Genomic DNA, 22,808 nt, shown 5'->3' with positions numbered 1-22,808 from the left:
TGTTCTGGCAAGGCAGTGAAGTAAAAACAATGTCGTACCCCTCTCACCTATTATCTTGCTTCACATCATGTGATGCTCAACCTCATGGCCCCCCGGGGTCGGGATGAATGAGTAAAGCAGTGACTAATTATAATGATATACGGTTCTTTTACGATTCATTATAATCTGTGGTGACGCGGGACCTAACGAACTTTGCGCGAGGACAGTGTACGGCACACCGCATAGCAGGCAACTATAAAGTCCCTTTCCAAAGCCACCCAAATTCACTGATGCGTTCTGCGCGTGTATAGAAGCGACTGATTCGTCACTTCGTATGACACGTAGCCTCGCATCTATACAATAGAGCGAGCAGGTGGCATTCAGAACTTTATCATTTCGCAGTGGGTGGATGTTCCTAATTTGCACTGTAGCCTAGGCTGTAGAGACGCGCGAATAGGTTACTGAGAGGGGATCCAATAGACTGCCCAGACTACACAGTATACCGGCTAAATGCCCAGCACCTGCAACTGTCTTCACACGACCTTCAGTCTTGTCCTGGTATCTGCACAAAGTAATACATTAAGGTAAAAAGAACGGCACACGGCAATGAGCTCCTCTCTTCCCAAGAGCGAATCTACGACCTCTCTGTTGAGATCCTCAGCGGTCCCGGTGAGTCGCAGATCCGCACATCATTCCGAGCATCATGGGTCGCGCAGCCACCGCAGTCACCATCATCAACCCGAAGGAGGTAGCGGTGTACCTGACGAGCCGTGTTGGAGCGATGAGTGCGAGGCAAGCGCGCGCAGACCGCTTTGTCAACCGAGGCATGCCGGTGGCAGGACAGACAGGAATGGAGGTGATAAACGGGGACATTCCCACCACTTACAACAACACAGCAACCACTACGATGACGGCTACAGACAGGAAGAAATGAGAGAGCGGATGGATCGCAGTGGGAAAGACCGCAGTAAGTCGTCCAGACATCTCCACCCACACCACCACCACCACAACACCTCCAAATGTGACCTGCCGCCTGCGCATCACCACGGGAACGCACGTCCAGACCGGAGGTCCTCGCCAACTCCATCCTATACAAAACAATCCGACGACACTGCGTACTTTTTTGAATCAAAGGACAGAATAATTGCTGGGTCGTCCACGAGTTTAAACTCTGACCCACCGGTATCGTCCACGCCAGTGCCCCGTCCCCTTACCAGCCGCACCGCCAAAAGACTCAGCACAGCTCCACCTGAACATGACTCCAATCTGCATCCGATAGTGAAATCAGTCTTCGGGCAGGTAGGTAAATCCGTGTCTAGACAGCACTACAACACATTGATTAGCCTGCCTACTCTCGAACAAACATTCAAAATCAGCTCAAGGATTCAACAAGTAGACGGGGGATTATTAGTCACAATAGGCAATTCATTTATGTGCATTTGCCAAAAAACGCCGCGCGACCTAAACTCACTTTTATTGCAAGGGTCAATTTGAATTATAATGTCTAAATGCAAAAATATTCAACTTAATTTACACAATTAACCATTTCATGCATTTCGGCATTAAGGCTCTATTATGCACGGATAAACACGTAGGTGTTTTGTTGTGTAACACCATTAAACAGTAATTCATAACACAGAAATTAAGGATGAACCTTTCATTCAGAGCAGGTAGTTGCAATAGCTATAGGATGCGTGACAACAGAAGGCTGGGATTATGGATTTTTCCAACTGCACAGTGCACTATAACATTTCCCAAAGATTTTTCCTAAAAGATTCCAATGTATTTGAAACAAGACCGTTGGATAGATATGAGTAGTAGCCGATAGGTCAGATTATATAGCTTAGACAGCTCAAGCATGACAAAATGAGAATGCTTCACAGTGTCAGGTTGGTAGGATAGGGTCAAACGTGAGGGACAGGTAGAGCAGGAACCCAAGTGTGACCTGACACCCATTCACCCCAGCTGACCATATCAAAAATGTAGATATGTTTTGAGTCCAAATTTCACTTATCTGTGTATCTGGTAATTAGTTTGATGGAGGGGGTGGCAGACTGTCATGTGTGTTGATATGAAGGATACTCTCATCATGTCTGTCACCTGAGCAATGGCAGGTGGATCAACTTTCCAATCCTGTGGAAATTGTATTGTGCTGAACACACACACACACACACACACACACACACACACACACACACACACACACACACACACACACAGCTATTTGTGGTAAGTCACACTCACATCAAGGTTTATGGATGGAAAAGGTATAATCTTTGCCAGATTTTGGGGCCGTACACCGGAAGATAGACAGGTGATTGTGGATGGCAAAAGAAGTGTGCCTCTCCATCTACCCTCTACCCTCTACTAATACAAAGGTCCTCTTCAAAGTCCTCATCAAATAACCCCGTTCCTATAGTGCCTCTGTTGCTCTCCATAGGCTATCCATTGTTTTCTTCCCGTGGCGCTGAGATATTAGTTTCAGTGCTAAGGGAGATAGAAAGCTCAGAAGGAGACAACACGTTTCCCATGTGTTAATGTGTGCCAGAAATAACTTCACTCAAACAAGGCCAGAGCTTCAATCAGTCACAGGAGTTCTAGGCAGCAAACCCCAATCTATGCAGCACTGCTGTGCTCTATAGTGCCTACAGTATCTCAATCTGCTCCACAGTGAGACACGATGCAGTAGCCCTCTATCACTCTATCCAGTCATTGTGCTTTGAAATGGGAATATTGAAGGACCTTTAATGACAATATCTGTCTATTTCTCACTCACTTGGCTGTGAAATTGCTCAGCTGGAGGAGTTTTTGAGCAGAAAAAGTATGCAAGGGGACTGTCACTTGATGCTAGTTACTGTAAGTCAGAGACTTGTCAGAAAGCTCTGACTATTTCAGTAGGATCAGATCTATAACTGGATATGCAGCGTTTGTGTCCAATTACATAATAGCAAAGTTTCAAGTCAAATGAGAGTTGTGTGGTGTTGTCTAGATATTGCAAGATGTTCTGTTTGTCTGATACAAAGATGTGTGTGTGTGTGTGTGTACACTTGCCTGTGTGTGCACATAGGTGCATGCGTGTGTTTGGATCTTTGGTTGTGATAATCTATTAGGTGACATTTACATATCATATCTATCTTATCATATCTATCTTATCATATATTTTTATTGGCACTGGCACAAGTATACTTTGAATAAATCTTTTGATATGGAGTGAGAATGTACCCACTGACATTCTATATTTCATATTTTTCTTATGTAACATCAAGGTCTCCCTACAGAACTCATTCTCTGCCAGTGGAAGCTAAATATAACACTCCCAAGACCTGATTATGAGAGAGTGGAGGAGAACAGCCATTCGTGTGGTAGTAAAAATATTCAAATCCTTTGGCTAACGCGCTACCTGACAAAGCCAGTTTGCAAATTGGTGACTAAAGCAGGGATTCCTGCATAAGAAAACACATTATCTCAAGCATCCATATAAATAGCATGCTTTTGTAGCAGGGTAATATTTGGCATGTGTATATGTACCTTACATGCGACCTGTAATAAGACTATTCAATTAATGGACAAAGTCTATTAAAACTATATCTGACTCTATAAAGATCATTAAAATTGTAACGATGTGCTCTGAAAGTCGGGAAGCAAGTTCAGGGAGTGAATACATTTAATAAATAAAAGAACAAAACAAGAAAACACGAACAGTGCACCGACATGGAACAGGAACAGGAACAAGAAGAAACTAAAGGGAGTGACATATATAGAGCAGGTAATCGAGGAGGTGATGGAGTCTAGGTGAGTGTCATTATGCGCCTAACGCTGGTGACAGGTGTGCGCCCTAACGAGCAGCCTGGTGACCTACAGGCTGTAGAGGGAGCACACGTGAGGAAAATATGCAAGCAAGCATTAGGCGTTTAGCTGAGTAAGATCAAGGAATGGTCATGAGAAGTGATGGCAAAATGCAAGTATTATTAAATAACTTTATAAATTGAATGGATTCACATACAAGGCATAAAGCTTAAAAAAATTACAAGGCAATACTGACATTATTAACAAAACATAATTCTAGGCATATATGTCTTAAGGTTAAGTTACAAGACAAAGCATGAACTAAGAGATGCCTACTAGGCCAGAGGCATAGAAGCCTAGGAAATGAGAAAATATCAAGATGAGAGAACAGACATTCATTCCATTTATACCAGATATGACTTGTTTGTATTCAAAATAAATTGTTGTCCAATCCAGAGACCAAACAAAAAGGTAGTAAAACTAAGATATCCAATCAGATCAAACCTGTCAAGGAAGCATCTAGGAAGGGGGTCACATCTATGTGTAATGACCTGTGGGGGTGGACAGAGTATTACTCTGAACAACTATAAGGAACCACAGAGATCATACATCCATATACTGTAGCTAGCTTCAGAGTTCTATTGATATATACTAAACATAGACACTATAGTATTATTCTATCACACATTTAATAGTCAGTCCTCTGGATACTGTAGAGAAAGATGTTGGCCCCTTGATGGAGGAAGGGCTGACTGGTCCTTGGGCATCGTCTTGGGCCATTTGTCATGCTATGATGATAGAGAGCACATAAATTAGGGCAGAGCCTACACTTTCACTTTCATTTTCATCAGAAGGAATTCCTGAAATAGAAGGGCTATGAGTAAAGGGATGAGGAGGAGGTCGTTATGAGGAGGGGGCATTATGAGGAAAGGGGTGAGGGGGGCATTATGAGGAAAGTGATGAGGGGGGGTGTCATGAGAAAATGATGAGGAGGAGGGCGTTGTGAGTAAAGGGATGAGGAGGGAGGCGTTCCAGGCTGTATCACAACCGGCCATGATTGGGAGTCAAATAGGAAGGTGCACAATTGGCCCAGCATAATCCGGGTTTGGCCGGGGAAGGCCGCTATTTAAATAACAATTTGTACTTAACTGACTTGCCTAGTTAAATAAAAAAAGAAAGAAAGAGAAGAAGGATGAGGAGAGGGGCATTATGAGGAAAGTGATGAGGAGGGGGCATTATGAGTAAAGGGATGAGGAGGGGGACGTTATGAGGAAAGTGATGAGGAGGGAGACATTATGAGGAAAGTGATGAGGAGGGGGCGTTATGAGGAAAGTGATGAGGAGGGGGCGTTGTGAGGAAAGGGGATGAGGAGGGCATTATGAGTAAAGGGGATGAGGAGGGGTGCATTATGAGGAAAGTGATGAGGAGGGGGCGTTATGAGGAAAGTGATGAGGAGGGGGCGTTGTGGGGAAAGGGGATGAGGAGGGCATTATGAGTAAAGGGGATGAGGAGGGGGCATTATGAGTAAAGGGGATGAGGGGGCATTATGAGTAAAGGGGATGAGGAGGGGGCGTTATGAGTAAAGGGATGAGGAGGGGGCATTATGAGTAAAGGGGATGAGGAGGGGGCATTATGAGTTAAGGGATGAGGAGGGGGCATTATGAGTAAAGGGATGAGGAGGGGGCGTTGTGAGGATAGGGATGAGGAGGGAGCATTATGAGTAAAGGGGATGAGGAGGGGGCATTATGAGTAAAGGGATGAGGAGGGGGCATTATGAGTAAAGGGGATGAGGAGGGGGCATTATGAGTAAAGGGATGAGGAGGGGGCATTATGAGTAAAGGGGATGAGGAGGGGGAATTATGAGTAAAGGGATGAGGAGGGGGACGTTATGAGTAAAGGGGATGAGGAAGGGGGCATTATGAGTAAAGGGGATGAGGAGGGGGCATTATGAGTAAAGGGGATGAGGAGGGGGCATTATGAGTAAAGGGGATGAGGAGGGGGCATTATGAGTAAAGGGATGAGGAAGGGGGCATTATGAGTAAAGGGGATGAGGAGGGGAGCATTATGAGTAAAGAGATAAGGAGGGGGCGTTGTGAGGAAAGGGATGAGGAGGGGGCATTGTGAGGATAGGGATGAGGAGGGGGCATTATGAGTAAAGGGATGAGGAGGTGGGCGTTGTGAGGAAAGGGATGAGGAAGGGGCGTTGTGAGGAAAGGGATGAGGAGGGGGCATTATGAGGAAAGGGATGAGGAGGGGGCGTTATGAGGAAAGGGATGAGGGGGCATTATGAGGAAAGGGATGAGGAGGGGGCATTATGAAGAATATGATGAGGAGGGGCATTATGAGGAAAGGGATGAGGAGGGGGCATTATGAAGAATGTGATGAGGAGGGGCATTATGAAGAATGTGATGAGGAGGGGCATTATGAGGAAAGGGATGAGGGGGGCATTATGAGGAAAGGGATGAGGAGGGGGCATTATGAAGAATGTGATGAGGAGGGGCATTATGAGGAAAGGGATGAGGAGGGGGCATTATGAAGAATGAGATGAGGAGGGGCATTATGAGGAAAGGGAATAGTTGGTGGGCATTATGAATAAAGGGATGAGGAGGGGTGCGTTTTGAGTAAAGGGATGAGGAGGGGTGCATTATGAGGAATGTGATGAGGAGGGGGCGTTATGAGGAAAGTGATGAGGAGGGGGCATTGTGAGAATTGGACATGAAAATAATGAGTGTTTAATGATGAATGATTCCTATCAATAAAGGAAAATCCTGATATAAATACAATATCCCTGTCTGGACGTATGAATTCATGCATAGCTATAAATAAAACACCAATTTTCATCAGTTATGAATGATAACATCATTACACTATACTCTCCATACTCATCATTACTCTCCCCACTGGGCACACACTGGTTGAATCAACGTTGTTTCCACGTCATTTCAATGAACCAACGTGGAATAGACATTGAATTGAATGAGGAGGGGGCATCCATTTTCAGAAATGTGGGTACAACATGCAAAAGGCATTGGCACATCTGAGCTATCTTTGTTGCAGGTGCATGGTAAAATGAAATAAAAGACAAATGTTGGTAAAAAACACACACTGTCTAATCATGGCATGGCGTTCTTCAATGACAGACATGTCCACTATATATACAAACGTATATGGACACCCGTTCAAATGAGTGGATTCGGCTATATTAGTCACATCCGTTAGAAGCCACGTCCAGCACAAGAACTGTTTGTCGGGAGCTTCATGAAATGGGTTTCCATGACCGAGCAGCCACACACAAGCCTCACCATGTGCAATGCCAAGCGTCGGCTGGAGTAGTGTAAAGCTCGCCGCCATTGGACTCTGGCACAGTGGAAACGTGTTCTTTGTAGTGATGCTTCATGCTTCTCCATCTGGCAGTCTGACAGACGAATATGGGTTTGGCGGATGCCAGGAGAACGCTACCTGCCCATATGCATACTGCCAACTGTAAAGTTTGGTGAAGGAGGAATAATGGTCTGGGGCTGTTTTTCATCGTTCGGGCTAGGCCTCTTAGTTCTCGTGAATCTTAACGCTAAAGCATACAATGACATTCTAGACAATTTTGTGCTTCCAACTTTGTGGCAACATATCGGGGAAGGCCCTTTCCTGTTTCAGCATGACAATGCCCCCATGCACAAAGCTAGGTTTATACAGAAATTGTTTGTTGAGATTGGTGTGGAAGAACTTGACTGGCCTGCACAGAGCCCTAGCCATAACCCCATTAAACACCTTTGGGATGAATTGGAACACCGAATGCAAGCTAGACCTAATCGTCAAACAACAGTGCCCGACTTCACTAATGCTCTTGTGGCTGAATGGAAGAAAGTCCTCGCAGCAATGTTCCAGCATCTAGTGGAAAGCCTTCCCAGAAGAGTGGAGGCTGTTATAGCAGCAAATGGGGCTGACAATTAATGGCCATGCTTTTGGAATGAGATGTCCAGGTGTCCACATACTTTTGGTCATGCAGTGCATTTGTTTAAAATCTATCACTTGATGCTATTTATCTGCCTCACTCTCAGAGAAATAAGTAGTACTCCTAGGTTTTACACAGTCAATTGTAACAAATAACTACATTTTCAATAAAGAACTATACAAACTTATCATTTGTGAAATCAACATTTCAAATATGTTTAAAAATAATAATTAAATACAGGAATATGAGATCTGTATGTAAAACAGTCACATTTGATATTTGTGTCATTTAGCAGATGCTCTTATCCAGGGCAACTTACAGTAAGTGCATTCATCTTAAGATATCTAGGTGAGACAACCACATATTACAGTCAAATATACAGGATTCGAACATTCCATTCCAGCGAAACAAATGTAAATACAGTATAGGGTTTTGCAAAACAATGTTCATAAAAAATGTTCATAAAATGTTCATTAACATCTCAAATCTATGAATAAAAACTCTAAGAACAGTAATATTTTACACACACATGAAGGTACCCATAAGCAATCATTTCTGACGAAAAAACAAGTGAAAAGTAGGTGGCTATATTATTTTTGGAAATAAACTCTTAATTTATGTATACAACAGTATTTGATAACAGGCTGTGGCGGTTCTTATCCAGTTTACCCAGCTTGAGATAAGTTACACTCATTAATAAACTGTGTGTGATTGTGTGATAATGATGTGTGTGTGTGTGTATGTGTGTGTATTAGGGTAATGATCCTGCCAATCCCACATTAGCAAATTCACAGTTCGTAAACCCAACCTCTGTGTGTCATACGAGCAGCCACAGGGGTGACAGGAATTTAAAGAGTGAAGGAATTGGATAAATAGGAGGAAGATCTGAGCTATGTGGGAAGGCAGTCATGCTAACAGACCTAGGTTATGTAAGGAAAATACAGAACTTTATTTTCCCCCTTCAGCTCCTTGGTCACAGAGCATTTGACAGCTCTGAAGATAATGCACGTGTCACGCCCTGACCATAGAGAGCTGTTTATTCTCTGTTGGTTGGGGCGTGATAGTGACTAGGGTGGGTCATCTAGGTGATTAATGGTTTATGTTGGCCTGGTATGGTTCCCAATCAGAGATAGCTGTTTATGGTTGTCTCTGATTGGGGATCATATTTAGGTAGCCATTTTCCCCATTGCGATTTGTGGGATCTTGTCTATGTATAGTTGCCTAGTAGCACTAGTATAGTAGTATCCTCCTCCCCCCCCCCTCCTCCCTCTCTGCAGATGACTTCGTCAACCATTTTGAAAAGAAGGTCGACGACATCCGATCCTCGTTTGCTAAGTCAAACGACACCGCTGGTTCTGCTCACACTGCCCTACCCTGTGCTCTGACCTCTTTCTCCCCTCTCTCTCCAGATGAAATCTCGCGTCTTGTGACGGCCGGCCGCCCAACAACCTGCCCGCTTGACCCTATTCCCTCCTCTCTTCTCCAGACCATTTCCGGAGACCTTCTCCCTTACCTCACCTCGCTCATCAACTCATCCCTGACCGCTGGCTACGTCCCTTCTGTCTTCAAGAGAGCGAGAGTTGCACCCCTTCTGAAAAAACCTACACTCGATCCCTCCGATGTCAACAACTACAGACCAGTATCCCTTCTTTCTTTTCTCTCCAAAACTCTTGAACGTGCCGTCCTTGGCCAGCTCTCCCGCTATCTCTCTCAGAATGACCTTCTTGATCCAAATCAGTCAGGTTTCAAGACTAGTCATTCAACTGAGACTGCTCTTCTCTGTATCACGGAGGCCCTCCGCACTGCTAAAGCTAACTCTCTCTCCTCTGCTCTCATCCTTCTAGACCTATCGGCTGCCTTCGATACTGTGAACCATCAGATCCTCCTCTCCACCCTCTCCGAGTTGGGCATCTCCGGCGCGGCCCACGCTTGGATTGCGTCCTACCTGACAGGTCGCTCCTACCAGGTGGCGTGGCGAGAATCTGTCTCCTCACCACGCGCTCTCACCACTGGCGTCCCCAGGGCTCTGTTCTAGGCCCTCTCCTATTCTCGCTATACACCAAGTCACTTGGCTCTGTCATAACCTCACATGGTCTCTCCTATCATTGCTATGCAGACGACACACAATTAATCTTCTCCTTTCCCCCTTCTGATGACCAGGTGGCGAATCGCATCTCTGCATGTCTGGCAGACATATCAGTGTGGATGACGGATCACCACCTCAAGCTGAACCTCGGCAAGACGGAGCTGCTCTTCCTCCCGGGAAGGACTGCCCATTCCATGATCTCGCCATCACGGTTGACAACTCCATTGTGTCCTCCTCCCAGAGCGCTAAGAACCTTGGCGTGATCCTGGACAACACCCTGTCGTTCTCAACTAACATCAAGGCGGTGGCCCGTTCTTGTAGGTTCATGCTCTACAACATCCGCAGAGTACGACCCTGCCTCACACAGGAAGCAGCGCAGGTCCTAATCCAGGCACTTGTCATCTCCCGTCTGGATTACTGCAACTCGCTGTTGGCTGGGCTCCCTGCCTGTGCCATTAAACCCCTACAACTCATCCAGAACGCCGCAGCCCGTCTGGTGTTCAACCTTCCCAAGTTCTCTCACGTCACCCCGCTCCTCCGCTCTCTCCACTGGCTTCCAGTTGAAGCTCGCATCCGCTACAAGACCATGGTGCTTGCCTACGGAGCTGTGAGGGGAACGGCACCTCAGTACCTCCAGGCTCTGATCAGGCCCTACACCCAAACAAGGGCACTGCGTTCATCCACCTCTGGCCTGCTCGCCTCCCTACCACTGAGGAAGTACAGTTCCCGCGCAGCCCAGTCAAAACTGTTCGCTGCTCTGGCCCCCCAATGGTGGAACAAACTCCCTCACGACGCCAGGACAGCGGAGTCAATCACCACCTTCCGGAGACACCTGTAACCCCACCTCTTTCAGGAATACCTAGGATAGGATAAAGTAATCCTTCTCACCCCCTTAAAAGATTTAGATGCACTATTGTAAAGTGGCTGTTCCACTGGATGTCTTAAGGTGAACGCACCAATTTGTAAGTCGCTCTGGATAAGAGCGTCTGCTAAATGACTTAAATGTAAATGTAAATGTAGCACTGTTAGCTTCACGTTTCGTTTGTGCTTTATTGTTTTGTTTGGTGAGTTTCAATTGATTAAAATATGTGGAACTCTATACGCACGCTGCGCCTTGGTCCAATCATTTCAACGAGCGTGACAGCAAGGAAACCTCTCCAGTAAAAGCACAGCTAAAGCCTCCTTTTCCTGCTGGTGGTATGCTCCCTCCTCCCTACCTTCCCTTGTCACTATTCCACTGAATAATCTCCTATTTCACTCTATGGACCCCCCCACTCTCTCTCTCTCTCTCTCTCTCTCTCTCTCTCTCTCTCAAAAAAAGAACAGTAAACATTACACTCCCAAAGTTCTAAAGGAATAGACATTTCAAATGTCATCTCGCTCTCTCTCTCCTTTGTAAGTCTCATTCCTTTCCCTTTTTTATTAGTTCTCTGACCCTCGCTCCATCATTCCCTGTCTTCCTCTCCATCTCTCCCTCCCTCTCTCCTGCCAGGTCATACTGACCTTGATGAGGTCTGAAATGGAAAGAGGGGGCAGAGAAAATGGAGAGAGAGCATGGATGACGGGAAAGAGAGAGAGCATGGATGACGGGAAAGAGAGAGAGCATGGATGACGGGAAAGAAAGAGAGCATGGATGACGGGAAAGAGAGAGAGCATGGATGACGGGAAAGAGAGAGAGCATGGATGACGGGAAAGAGAGAGAGCATGGATGACGGTAAAGAAAGAGAGCATGGATGATGGGAAAGAGAGAGAGCATGGATGACGGGAAAGAGAGAGAGCATGGATGATGGGAAAGAAAGAGAGCATGGATGACGGGAAAGAGAGAGAGCATGGATGATGGGAAAGAGAGAGAGCATGGATGATGGGAAAGAGAGAGAGCATGGATGACGGGAAAGAGAGAGCATGGATGACGGGAAAGAGAGAGAGCATGGATGACGGGAAAGAGAGAGAGCATGGATGACGGGAAAGAGAGAGAGCATGGATGACGGGAAAGAGAGAGCATGGATGACGGGAAAGAGAGAGAGCATGGATGACGGGAAAGAGAGAGAAAAATGAAAGGACTGGGTGGTAAAGGGAAGTGAAAAGGAGGTGTGGACAAGCTGCCATGATACATGTATAAGTATTGTCGTATCAACTGTAATTTCTGTCTTCAATATGTGTATAGCCCAAAGACTATTTATAGCCACAGATGGCTATTTATACAGTCCATTAATGGATGGTTGTGAAGGAGGTAGACATTTTCACTATTCAGTTAAATCCTCATTGAAATGTGAAGGATTAGACCGTGAAATTCAAGAGACTGTGTAAAGACGTGTGTGTCTGTGCGCATGTGTGTGTTTATGTGTGTGAGTGCTAATGATGAATATTCATGGGAACCTGAGGCTGTCCGTAGCCACTGGAAGAGGAAATCAGGGAGACAGGGAAACAGGGAAAGGAGAGAGAGTGAAAGGGGACACAGAGGCAAGAGGCAGAAGAAGAGAATAGTAATATTGGCTAAGGTTGTATCATGATACTATGTGCTATGCTATTTGAAATGTTGACGGCAAACTACTCCCCATCCATTCTCCTTTAGAAAAAGGAGAAATCTTTTCATTAGCTTCTCACTTAATTATTCCTAGCATGGAATAGATTAGTTTCAAATGAAAGATGATACTTTCATTGCCATAAAAATAACAACCTATTTAACCTAAAACATTTTTCAGACTTTTATTTAAAAAGGCTGTTATTTCAACTCAGGGGTTGATATGGTGTGTCATCACCATAATCTCTCCCTACTTGGGCTGTTTACAGGTCACTGACTGAATCCTCCTCGGGTGATTTTCACATACAGATGCTATAAGGTCATCATCCCAAATCAATTTGTTTCTCAGGCTCTTCTCTCCTCCATAAGGAGCCAGACATATGGGTTATCCATTCTTCAATATCTACCCCAGATGAAACTAACATATAAGGTATAAAGTACATTATTAATGTAATATCTCTGAAGAACATCTGTATCTGACTTGTGAATATTGATGTGAATATTAAGGTAGCATTATAATACGGTAATAATTATAGGCAATTGGATGAGGAACTAAAAATGGACTGTAAAGGCAGATATATTCATCATCATATGGAGGTTACAGAATGAACCCACACTCACATACAGTACTGTAGTATAGTACATACATGGAATGAGAAAAAAGACATGCCATGGCAGAATCATGAGAGATGATGCTACCAGCCCTACCAGTCCAGACTCCTCTCCCTCCTCTCCCAAGCCATTTAGCTCACTAGATGGCACTGGATCAAATGGGATTAACTTTGACCTCAAATCTTCATTAAACTGCAAAAGCAATTATTAACATCAAATTTCCTCTTCGAATTAGTGGCATGTCTCTCCCGTGGCAAACTGTATGTGTCTGCATGTGTGTGAATGTGGGTATGAATATACTAATGCATGCTTTCCTTTGTGTGCTGACTGTGCCTTGTTATGAAAGGAACATATAGAGGGATGTTGTATGGATGAGTGTATATCAGGAGGTGAACACAGTGAGCGTTATTGTTTATGTGAATTGGCACATAAACAGGTGTGTGTGTGTGTGTGTTATGCCTGTGCACACACTGGGCTGACATTATGAGAGCCAACGGCTCCTGTGTCTGATTTCTGATGTGTTCTGATGTGTTCTGATGTTCACAATGAGCCTCCGGTGAGAGGCTGGATGAATCATCAGGAGTAGAACAGAGAGGCAGACAAAGAATAAATGACTAAAAGAGGTAGAGGATAGACGAGAGAAAGGACCTTGGTGTGTGTAACTATGGGAAACGATTGACCAGTGGCAGCCACTGCAGGTGATTGCATAGATTGCTATCAGCATACATGTGGTGCTTATTGCCTAAATGCTCAGAACCCTGTAGATATATAACAAGTGTGCAGTGATTTGTGGTGTGTGTTGTACATGTATGCATGTGTGTGTGTGTGTGGTCCATCATCCACATGCCTTTTATGTTAAATTATTGTGTATTTTGTAGAGCTTTGATCTCAATACTGTCCCTTCTAGCTTAAAATTACTTTGTGAGGAACATACTCTTCTGTGTATGTGCATACGTGTGTAAGAGAAAGCGGGAGAGAGAGGAGGGGAGAGAGAGAGGGAGAGGGGGAGGGGGAAGAGAGGAGGGGGGAGAGAGGAGGGGAGAGGAGCGGAGAGAGAGAGAGAGAGGAGGGAAGGGAGAGAGGAGGGGAAAGAGAGGAAGGGAGACAGGAGGGAGAGAGAAGGGGGGGAGAGGGGAAAGAGGGAGGGAAAAAGAGAGGGGGAAGAGAGAGAGAGGGTGCGTTATATTTTTAGCTCCACAGCCCCACATCCGTGAGTGTGTTTAATCGAGTGTATGCGCGCGTGTGTGTTTGGATTACTGTCTCCAGTATCTTGCTCGGGGGAAGGTAATATGCTTGTCCGAACAAGCTTCTTTGTCACTCTCTCGCTTTGTAGAGATGGTTTGAAACTGTGCAACAGAGTGAGGGAGAGACGAGAGGGGGAGGGAGAAAAAGAGAGAGGCTGAGGGAGAGAGGATGGTGAGCTAATGAATAAGCAATCTTGCATTTTCTACTTTGAGCGCTTACATCTCGCTAAGACACGCATGCCTGCCTCCTCTCCCTCTCATGTCTTTGTCTCTCTGATCTTTCATTCTTTGTTGCATTTCTTTGCTTTCCTCCATTTCAGTTTACCTCCCCTCTTCCCTCTCTACCTCTCTCACCGTGACTCCCAGTGTCCTTCCCTCTAGGTCTTCTGTGGATCTTGTGGAACCTCACTTTCCCGCTCTTTCTTTCTCTCTGTGTCTCTCTCTCCCCCTAAATTCCCTTTTGTCTTAGTTTGTGACCCACTGAACCACCTTTCTCTTTATCCCATGCATGCATAGAAACACATGCACATGCAAACACACACGCATACACATGCACACACACCATACAGACATACTAACACAGACACGGTTAGACACACAACACACACCGAGAGGGACTTTACCATGGGGAACTCAGTCAAATCTCACTTCTCCAAGAAGGTAAGGTTTTGTGTACTGTGTTCTGGCTGTGGACCACCTGAACCCCTGACTGTCTGTGGTGCATGTCTGTCTCACTGTCCTTAACTTGACTGGAGGCTATTGGACCACACTGGACATGGATTTTTTTTGCATTGACTGTGGGGCATCTCTGTCAGTCTTCTGGTCTGAGGAGCTGTGCTCTCGCTGTTACAGACTAGTTGTGAATATTAGAGGAGACAGGACAACCTAGTGTCTCATGCTATGGTCTCATCAACCTCACTGAACCTCAAGGACTAAAATAGTCAGCTGACCAGCGTAGAATACTGACTGGGAAGCCTGCAATATTTTGTGGACAGGAAGACGACAGTATAGTTGTACATGGACTATATGAACTCTACCACGCATTAGGACTACATTGTGACTGTTTTTACATATTTATTTGTCATATATGTGAATATAACAGTTGTGCTGGAGTGACTGTGTGGGAGTCCTTAGTGTAGTAGACAGTGTCTTGTGTTGTTCTTGAATCCGATAGCTGGGATGAGTGGTGTCACTGAGCAGGCTCCTGTAATGATCAACCACATGTTTCAAGCATCAACACTTCACATTTTCAGAGGGGATTATGTGGCGCAGACATACCAACAGGTGGCGCTATAGTCTTGAACCATGCCTGCAGGAGCATGATGGATTTTAGCCTGATCTTAACAGACGCCCTGCACAACAGGTAGGTTGGGTTTCCAGCCAGTTAATGTTCATTGTACTATAAATGGACTATAGAATGGATATATTGGACTTATCATGAAGGGATTTTTACATTATCTGCCAGTAGTATATGATTAGTCCATGTACAACAATAATTCAGTGATTTAACAGAAGGATCAACAATGACAGCCATAGATCTTTAGCCATCGAGTAACTGCACAGTAAAGACAGGATTTCATGTTCAGTGGGAGCATTGCTTCACCACGCATCAGTGAGATTCATCCCCTTCAGCAGCTGTACATCCTTGAGCGTGTACAGTACAATATGACAAGCAACTGTTGAAGCCATCTTGTAGCTAGGGAAGTTACTGCTTCTCACATTAGAATATTGTTTTAGCTGTCATTTCAATGTAATAATTAAAAAAAAAACATTAGTAGAGGTTGGTGACACAATGGACCATCAGATAATCAGCACTGCTTCGTGTATCACTTGCTGATGTGCCCTGTGTATCAGGGCAGGAGCTGGCGCTGGAAATGCCACTGTAACAAATGGAGTGTGAAGGTCATGTACATTGGAGGGCAAATGCAGTGTGTGTGTGTGTGTGTGTGGGGGGGGGGGGGGTGGGTCTGGAAAATGGGCAGGGATAGAGGGGGAGAATCTCATTCATACTCCTTGTGCCCTCTCTCCTTATTCTCAAAACCCAACTCAGAGATACAAAATGGTATATCATACACTGCATTTGAGGAACAATGGGAAAATAATTCTGCTTTGAATGTTGATAAACTTGTAAACTCACTTTTGAGAAAATGGCATTTTAGTGTTTCGGTGAGAGAGCTCTTCTTTGTCTACACCCATTCAGCATCGTTCACACCCTCTTAAGCTTTAGCCCCACATATCTTGTTGCATTCAGAGCGCTCGCTTGATGCTCTGGCCGATGGTTTGTTTACCTCTGGATAACATGAAAACAGCCTAACCAGCTCTGCTTACAACAATTTCATTGTTTTTTTTGCCGATGTTTACTGACACTGGCCATAGTCAACGGGTATTGTACACTTTAGCTTAAGACATGTAGCTAGCTACCTAAGTAAACAAGGAACCTAGTTAGGTAAACAACGTGTAAGATCACACACATTACCTTAGCTTATGAGCCAGCCACCTAACGTTAGCTAACGCTAGCTAACAGTACACTTTAGATTGAAATGAAACCACTTGGTCAAAATTACAAACGTGTAATATCTGAAAATGTAGCTAGCTAATCTTACCCGTATACATCATCATGCATGATGGACACGTCTCCCTGTCACCGATCCATGCTACAAATGTCCTTAGTTTGAAGACGTAATCTGGAAACATGCGTTTTCCCATCTCTTTAGCTATCGTACTCTATTTCCACTGATTTCAAAACTCGATCCACCAGTGGAGAGCAACACTTATGCAGCTAGATACAAAAAAAAGCCGCTGTAACGGCGTTCGTCTGTTGAAAGAGAGTCGGACCAAAATGCGGCGTGGTGGTTACTCATGTAATAGATGAACGATACATGAAATAACTTGAATAAACAAAACAAAACGAAACGCGAAAACCTATACAGCCTGTCTGGTGCTAACTAACACAAAGACAGGAACAATCACCCACAAAATACACAGTGAAACCCCGACTACCTAAATATGGTTCCCAATCAGAGACAACGAGAATCACCTGACTCTGATTGAGAACCGCCTCAGGCAGCCAAGCCTATGGTACACCCCTACTCAGCCGCAATCCAAATGCCTACAAAACCCCAATACGAAACACAACAAAATAAACCCCTGTCACACCCTGGCCTGACCAAATATATAACGAAAACACAAAATACTATGACCAAGGCGTGACAGAACCCCCCCCCCCCTAAGGTGCGGACTACCGGACGCACCTCAAAACCATAGGGAGGGTCCAGGTGGGCGTCTGTCCATGGTGGCGGCTCCGGCTCGGGACGTGGACCCCACTCCATTAATGTCATAGTTCCTCCCCTTCGCGTCCTGGGATAATCCACCCTCGCCGCCGACCATGGCCTAATAGTCCTCACCCAGAACCCCACTGGACTGAGGGGCAGCTCGGGACTGGGGGGCAGCTCGGGACTGAGGGGCAGCTCGGGACTGAGGGGCAGCCCTGGACTGAGGGGAAGCCCAGTACTGAGAGGAAGCCCAGTACTGAGAGGAAGCCCAGTACTGAGATGAAGCTCAGGCAGGTAGTTGTCTCCGGTAGATCCTGGCTGGCTGGCGGATCTGGAAGATTCTGGTTGACTGGCAGATCTGGAAGAGTCTGGTTGACTGGCAGATCTGGAAGAATCTGGTTGACTGGCAGATCTGGAAGATCATGGCTGACTGGCGGATCTAGCTGCTCTGGCTGCTCCATGCAGACTGACAGCTCTGTCTGCTCCATGTAGACTGGCAGCTTTGTGCAGACTGACATCTCTGGCTGCTCCATGCAAACTGGCAGCTCAGGCTGCTCCATGCAGACTGACAGCTCAGGCTGCTCCATGCAGACTGGCAGCTCTTGCTGCTCCATGCAGACTGGCAGCTCTGGCTGCTCCATGCAGGCTGACAGCTCTGGCTGCTCCATGTAGGCTGACAGCTCTGGCTGCTCCATGCAGTCTGGCAGCTCAGGCTGCTCCGAACAGGCAGGAGGCTCCGGCAGCGCTGTAGAGGAGGAAGGCTCTGGAAGAGCTGAACAGGCGGGAGACTCCAACAGCTCTGGCTGCTCTGAACAGGCGGGAGGCTCCGGCAGTGCTGTGGAGGAGGAAGGCCATGGCTGCGTTAAACAGGCGGGAGGCTCCGACAGCGCAGGAGAGGAGAAAGGCTCTGGCTGCGCTAAACAGGCGGGAGACTCCAGCAGCGCTGTAGAGAAGGAAGGCTCTGGCTGCGCTGAACAGGCGGGAGACTCCAACAGCGCAGGAGAGGAGGAAAGCGCTGGCTGCGCTGAACAGGCGAGGCGCACTGAAGGCCTGGTGCGTGGTGCTGGAACTGGTGGTACTGAACCGAGGACACGCACAGGAAGCCTGGTGCGGGGAGCTGCTACCGGAGGACTGGTGTGTGGAGGTGGTACTGGATAGACCGGACCGTGCAGGCGCACTGGAGCTCTTGAGCACCGAGCCTGCCCAACCTTACTTGGCTCGATGCCCACTCTAGCCCGGCCCAGGAAGTATATGACACTTTATTTATTTTGTTATATTTTCTGACAGGCGAGCACTTAGAAATGGCCATTTTCACATTTTCATAAATTCTTAGAATGTTTGGGAATTACGTAAAATACAGCTTTTGTGAAAATTCTATAGCATTATAGTGGGAAAGCGGCCGTAAGTTTGGACAATTAAGACACTGCAGTCAATAAAACCTAATAAAAACTTCTGTCTTGTCCAGGACCGGAGTCTACGCAGACCGGTGAGCCATAGCCAATCAGGGCTACAGTAGGCAAATAAGCCATTTGTCACACAGGCCTGCCATCATTCACTTTTAACTGGACAGTGTGTTTACAGGAAGTTGCAACAGCATGACTTTAGACCATTAGAACACATTCGCCAAATGCCACAAAATACACCTGAATGGATTTCTGCATATATCTAAATACCACGGGAGTCGTCTTAAATTTGGGAACTTTACAGTTCTTTTGATCAAACAACATGAAAAGGTAGGCTCTCTCTCCCTCAGTTATGCACCAACAAGATTAACAACTAATACTAGCCAGAGCAAGATGAGAGAAAATCTAACTAAGGAACATTTTATAAACCCTATCAAACCTTTTCAGCTAGTTGGCCTTCAAAATTGCACTGATAAACGATGGGGAATTGTAGCCTTCTGCAGCTTTTCTGCCAATGCATTCTTGTCCCAACCAAGCACCCAAGCTTACTGGCTAAAGATGGTTAGCTTGCTAGCTAGCTACTTACAGACACAAATGAGAGAACACCTCACTGACCATTTTACTCACCCTAGCAGAGTTGGTTGGGCTCTTTATATGTTATCTATAGCGTTTACTATTACTTTTTTTGCCTACGTTTACTGACACCGATCATATTCAACAGATGTTGCGCGTACGTAAATTGATCAGTTATTCTGGTCTCTGGCACTCAGATGAGAGTGCTCTGAAATTGGAGTAGATAGCCAGAAAGAATTTGCGAACGCAAGAGATATGCTAACTGGATAACATTTGTTCACATTCTTGCTAGCTAACCAAATTACATTCCCAGCCTTCGTTACATTTGTTAGTTTTTACCAAAATATTGAGACATTGAACCTGAAACAGTGCATCCCGAATGGAGGCAGCAAACAATGTACCAACCTGATAGCAATATTGTTCAGACTACCAAGAAATGTATTGGTGAATTATATGAATCATACATTAAACTGCATCCATCTATTCTGCCAACAATGCTGTCAGTTCCACTTTAAGTTAACTGCTCAGTGTTCCATGTATAGTGACACTTTCTGTCATAAGCCAGTCAGCATTCTAGTCTCTTACCACAGCTCCTCTCTGTCCACTGATGCCACTTTTCTCTTTGTCTGTCATTACACTGCCGAAAGGTTGGCCCTTATTTTTTTTACTTTTAAAGGTTTCTTATGGTGGCCGATGTTACTTTTGTTACATCCGTCGTCGGAATGAGACCAAAGCGCAGAGTAGAAAGTGTACATCTTTCTTTAATTTTATGAACCCCCCCCCAAAAAGCTAACCGAACCTAAAGTTCTGCAGGCTACACAGCACCCATACAAAATCAAGATCCCACAAACTCAGGTGGAAAACAGGCTGCCTAAGTATGATTTGCAACCAGAGACAACGATAGACAGCTGCCTCTGATTGGGAACCATACCCGGCCAACAAAGAAATAGAAAACTAGAATGCACACCCAAATTACACCCTGACCTAACCAAATAGAGAAATAAACAGGCTCTCTAAGGTCAGGGCGTGACACCCTTCATATTTAATTAACCTGTGGCTCTGTCTGTAATTAGGTCTGTGCATTGTATGGCCTGTCACTGCCCCCTGGTCCACAGACAAATTAGTCATTATAATGTAATGGCTGGATGTATTTAATTCTTTCCATCATTGGGACAATGGTTAATTGGAATGAGCACGAAGCAATCCGTCTCTTTTATATGCGTGTGGCTTTCCTGTCGTGAATAAAACCCTGTATTTAAATGGTATTTAGACAAAATTATGTATTGAGAACCCTACATTTTTAACCAATAATGAGTGTGATCATTGTCTGGGTACCTTACACAGGGATCATTGTGCCACTATTACACTGTGCATATGTCAAAAGCAGAATGGCTTGCAGATATGTGTTTGGGTCTCCCTGCGTGCCCTCTCTTGGATTGTGCTGATTGTCTTAGTTAGCTGTTGTGTCTCTTTGATTATCTAACCCTAGCAGTGTGCTGAGTCAAATCAGTGTCCTCAGCAGTACGGAGACATCTTTGGGATGGATGGGTGGCATTAATTGCCCCGTTCACTGAACCCAATCCCTGACTGTGTTCCTTCCACATGACTGACTGACTAGCCCCATTACTATCCTGACCTCTGACCTCACTCACAGGGACTAACATACATGTTTTCAGCCTCTCCACCACCACCTCCACTTCCATACACCCACCCTCATACCAGCTAGCCCCTTGTTGTTGACTGACTCCATGTTGTCCATCCACAAGCTGAGTCACAGTCTATGTCCCTGTCTCTGCCCCTGCGCCTCTATCTCCTGGCCCCACACCCTGGATATCTGTGACCCCAGGACCAGAAGAAGAACTACAGAGCAGTGCAGTCCTGTGAGGAGGGTACTGGGGGGGCCTATCTTGAGCCACTAGTTGCTATGGCTCAGAATGGAGGCAACATGCACAACGTACTGGGGCCTGCCTGCATCTTTCTACGCAAGGGCTTCGCTGAGAGCCGGCAGGCTGTACGTAAGTCCAGACACAAACAGACACATGCCCATAATGCATGCAGAGACACATTTACATTGTAGCTACATGTAAGAAAACAAACATTTTCATACAAACTTACACATAATCATACAGACATTTTGTCTTTGTCTGCTTCTTTTTCACCCACGTTGACCAATACACTCCTTATGGACTCAAAGAAGAAGGTAATGGACTCAAAATATCCACAGTAACCTACATATAGAATGCTTGTCAGTTGGTGTGAAAATGAGCGCGTGCGACTGTGTGTGAGTGTTAGCACTCACTGCCATTTGTGCCACTCTGATAGAATGTAAGTCGTTGTGTTCCATGTAGTATTGCCTTGACGGAATGTTTACTAAAGTCTGTGGAGCAGCAACAAGGTCATCTGTCTTCGTCTGTATCAGTCTCACTGTGATCAGTAGACTCAGTAGCAAGGCATTGTCATTAAGGGAAGATGTGCACTGACCTGTCCTTGGTAGACTGGCACCGTTCATAGCCTGTCATGATGATATGTTCTATGATGCTATTAGGGGATGCAGGGGTGGGGTCGAGCTAATTCAAAGGCTAGACGTTAATCTTAAGAGAGAACAAATGGAACTCCTTCATCCTATGTTCCCCCAGGACTCACCACCAACCCTCAAAGTTGGCATGCACCTCTCAGCTAAGTAGATGGGCTACTCAAGCATCAAACAAATGCTCTAAACTAAGTTGCATTTGGGTTCATCGTTACATGATTTAACACAAAAAAAACTGTGATTGCACATGTAACAAAAGTACTCTACGATGTATAACGATTGTTAAGTTGATGATATCTCACATAAGAGTTTTGTACTGTTATGAGCCATCAATTGTGGAATGCCACTTGCTGGATCCTAACCCTGACTTGTGATTCTTTACAGGATAGAGAGCTGAGGCCGGAGGAGATGGATGGTAAGTTTCATTATACAGGAGCAAACCGTATGAATTACAATGAGCTTTCATATTGCATATTGGACTGTAGCATTCCCAGGGGAGAACAACTGCCCCCTCTCATTGAAGCAACCGAAGTCCAAGGCTGACCACGGTACTGTAGGCAAGGTTAGATCCCTCATTATAGTGAATGGAAAAATGGCAATCTTCGTGGTCAAGCTTTGTGTAATACACCAGATGTAGGTCCTTGAATCAATTATTTTAAAATCGCACACAGAAGTGATAAGGATCATTTAGTTGCTAATGGCAGCCTGCCGTAACCCAGTCGGCCTTCAACTGCGTTACTCAATGAGAGGGAGCAGCACTGAGCTAACCTGCAACGTCACTTCCTAGTGTAGCTCAAACTGCTCATTTTGTGTCTCCATGAGATGCTATCTTAACCGACTTCATTTGGCTTCA

At 45.5% G+C, this 22,808-nt stretch overlaps 1 protein-coding gene across 2 annotated transcripts in view; it reads left to right on the top strand.

Moving 5' to 3' along the window:
- The first annotated feature begins 288 nt into the window (after positions 1 to 288).
- Positions 289 to 22,808, top strand: part of LOC115105811 (calcium-binding protein 1-like) — a 30,888-nt gene continuing 8,368 nt past the window's right edge. The window contains exons 1-3 of one of the 2 annotated variants that reach the window (XM_065007447.1): positions 14,398 to 14,837; positions 21,272 to 21,436; positions 22,340 to 22,370. In XM_065007447.1, the coding sequence (XP_064863519.1) occupies positions 14,700 to 14,837; positions 21,272 to 21,436; positions 22,340 to 22,370 (334 nt within the window). In that variant the 5' untranslated portion in view covers positions 14,398 to 14,699. Of the gene's footprint in view, positions 1,279 to 14,397; positions 14,838 to 21,271; positions 21,437 to 22,339; positions 22,371 to 22,808 lie in introns of those variants that run through there. The other variant, XM_029628218.2, reaches the window with a different exon arrangement.

This window comes from Oncorhynchus nerka, linkage group LG22 (genome assembly GCF_034236695.1).
Source record: "Oncorhynchus nerka isolate Pitt River linkage group LG22, Oner_Uvic_2.0, whole genome shotgun sequence".
NCBI lineage: Eukaryota > Metazoa > Chordata > Actinopteri > Salmoniformes > Salmonidae > Oncorhynchus > Oncorhynchus nerka.
This window is presented reverse-complemented; position numbering and strand designations above follow the sequence as displayed.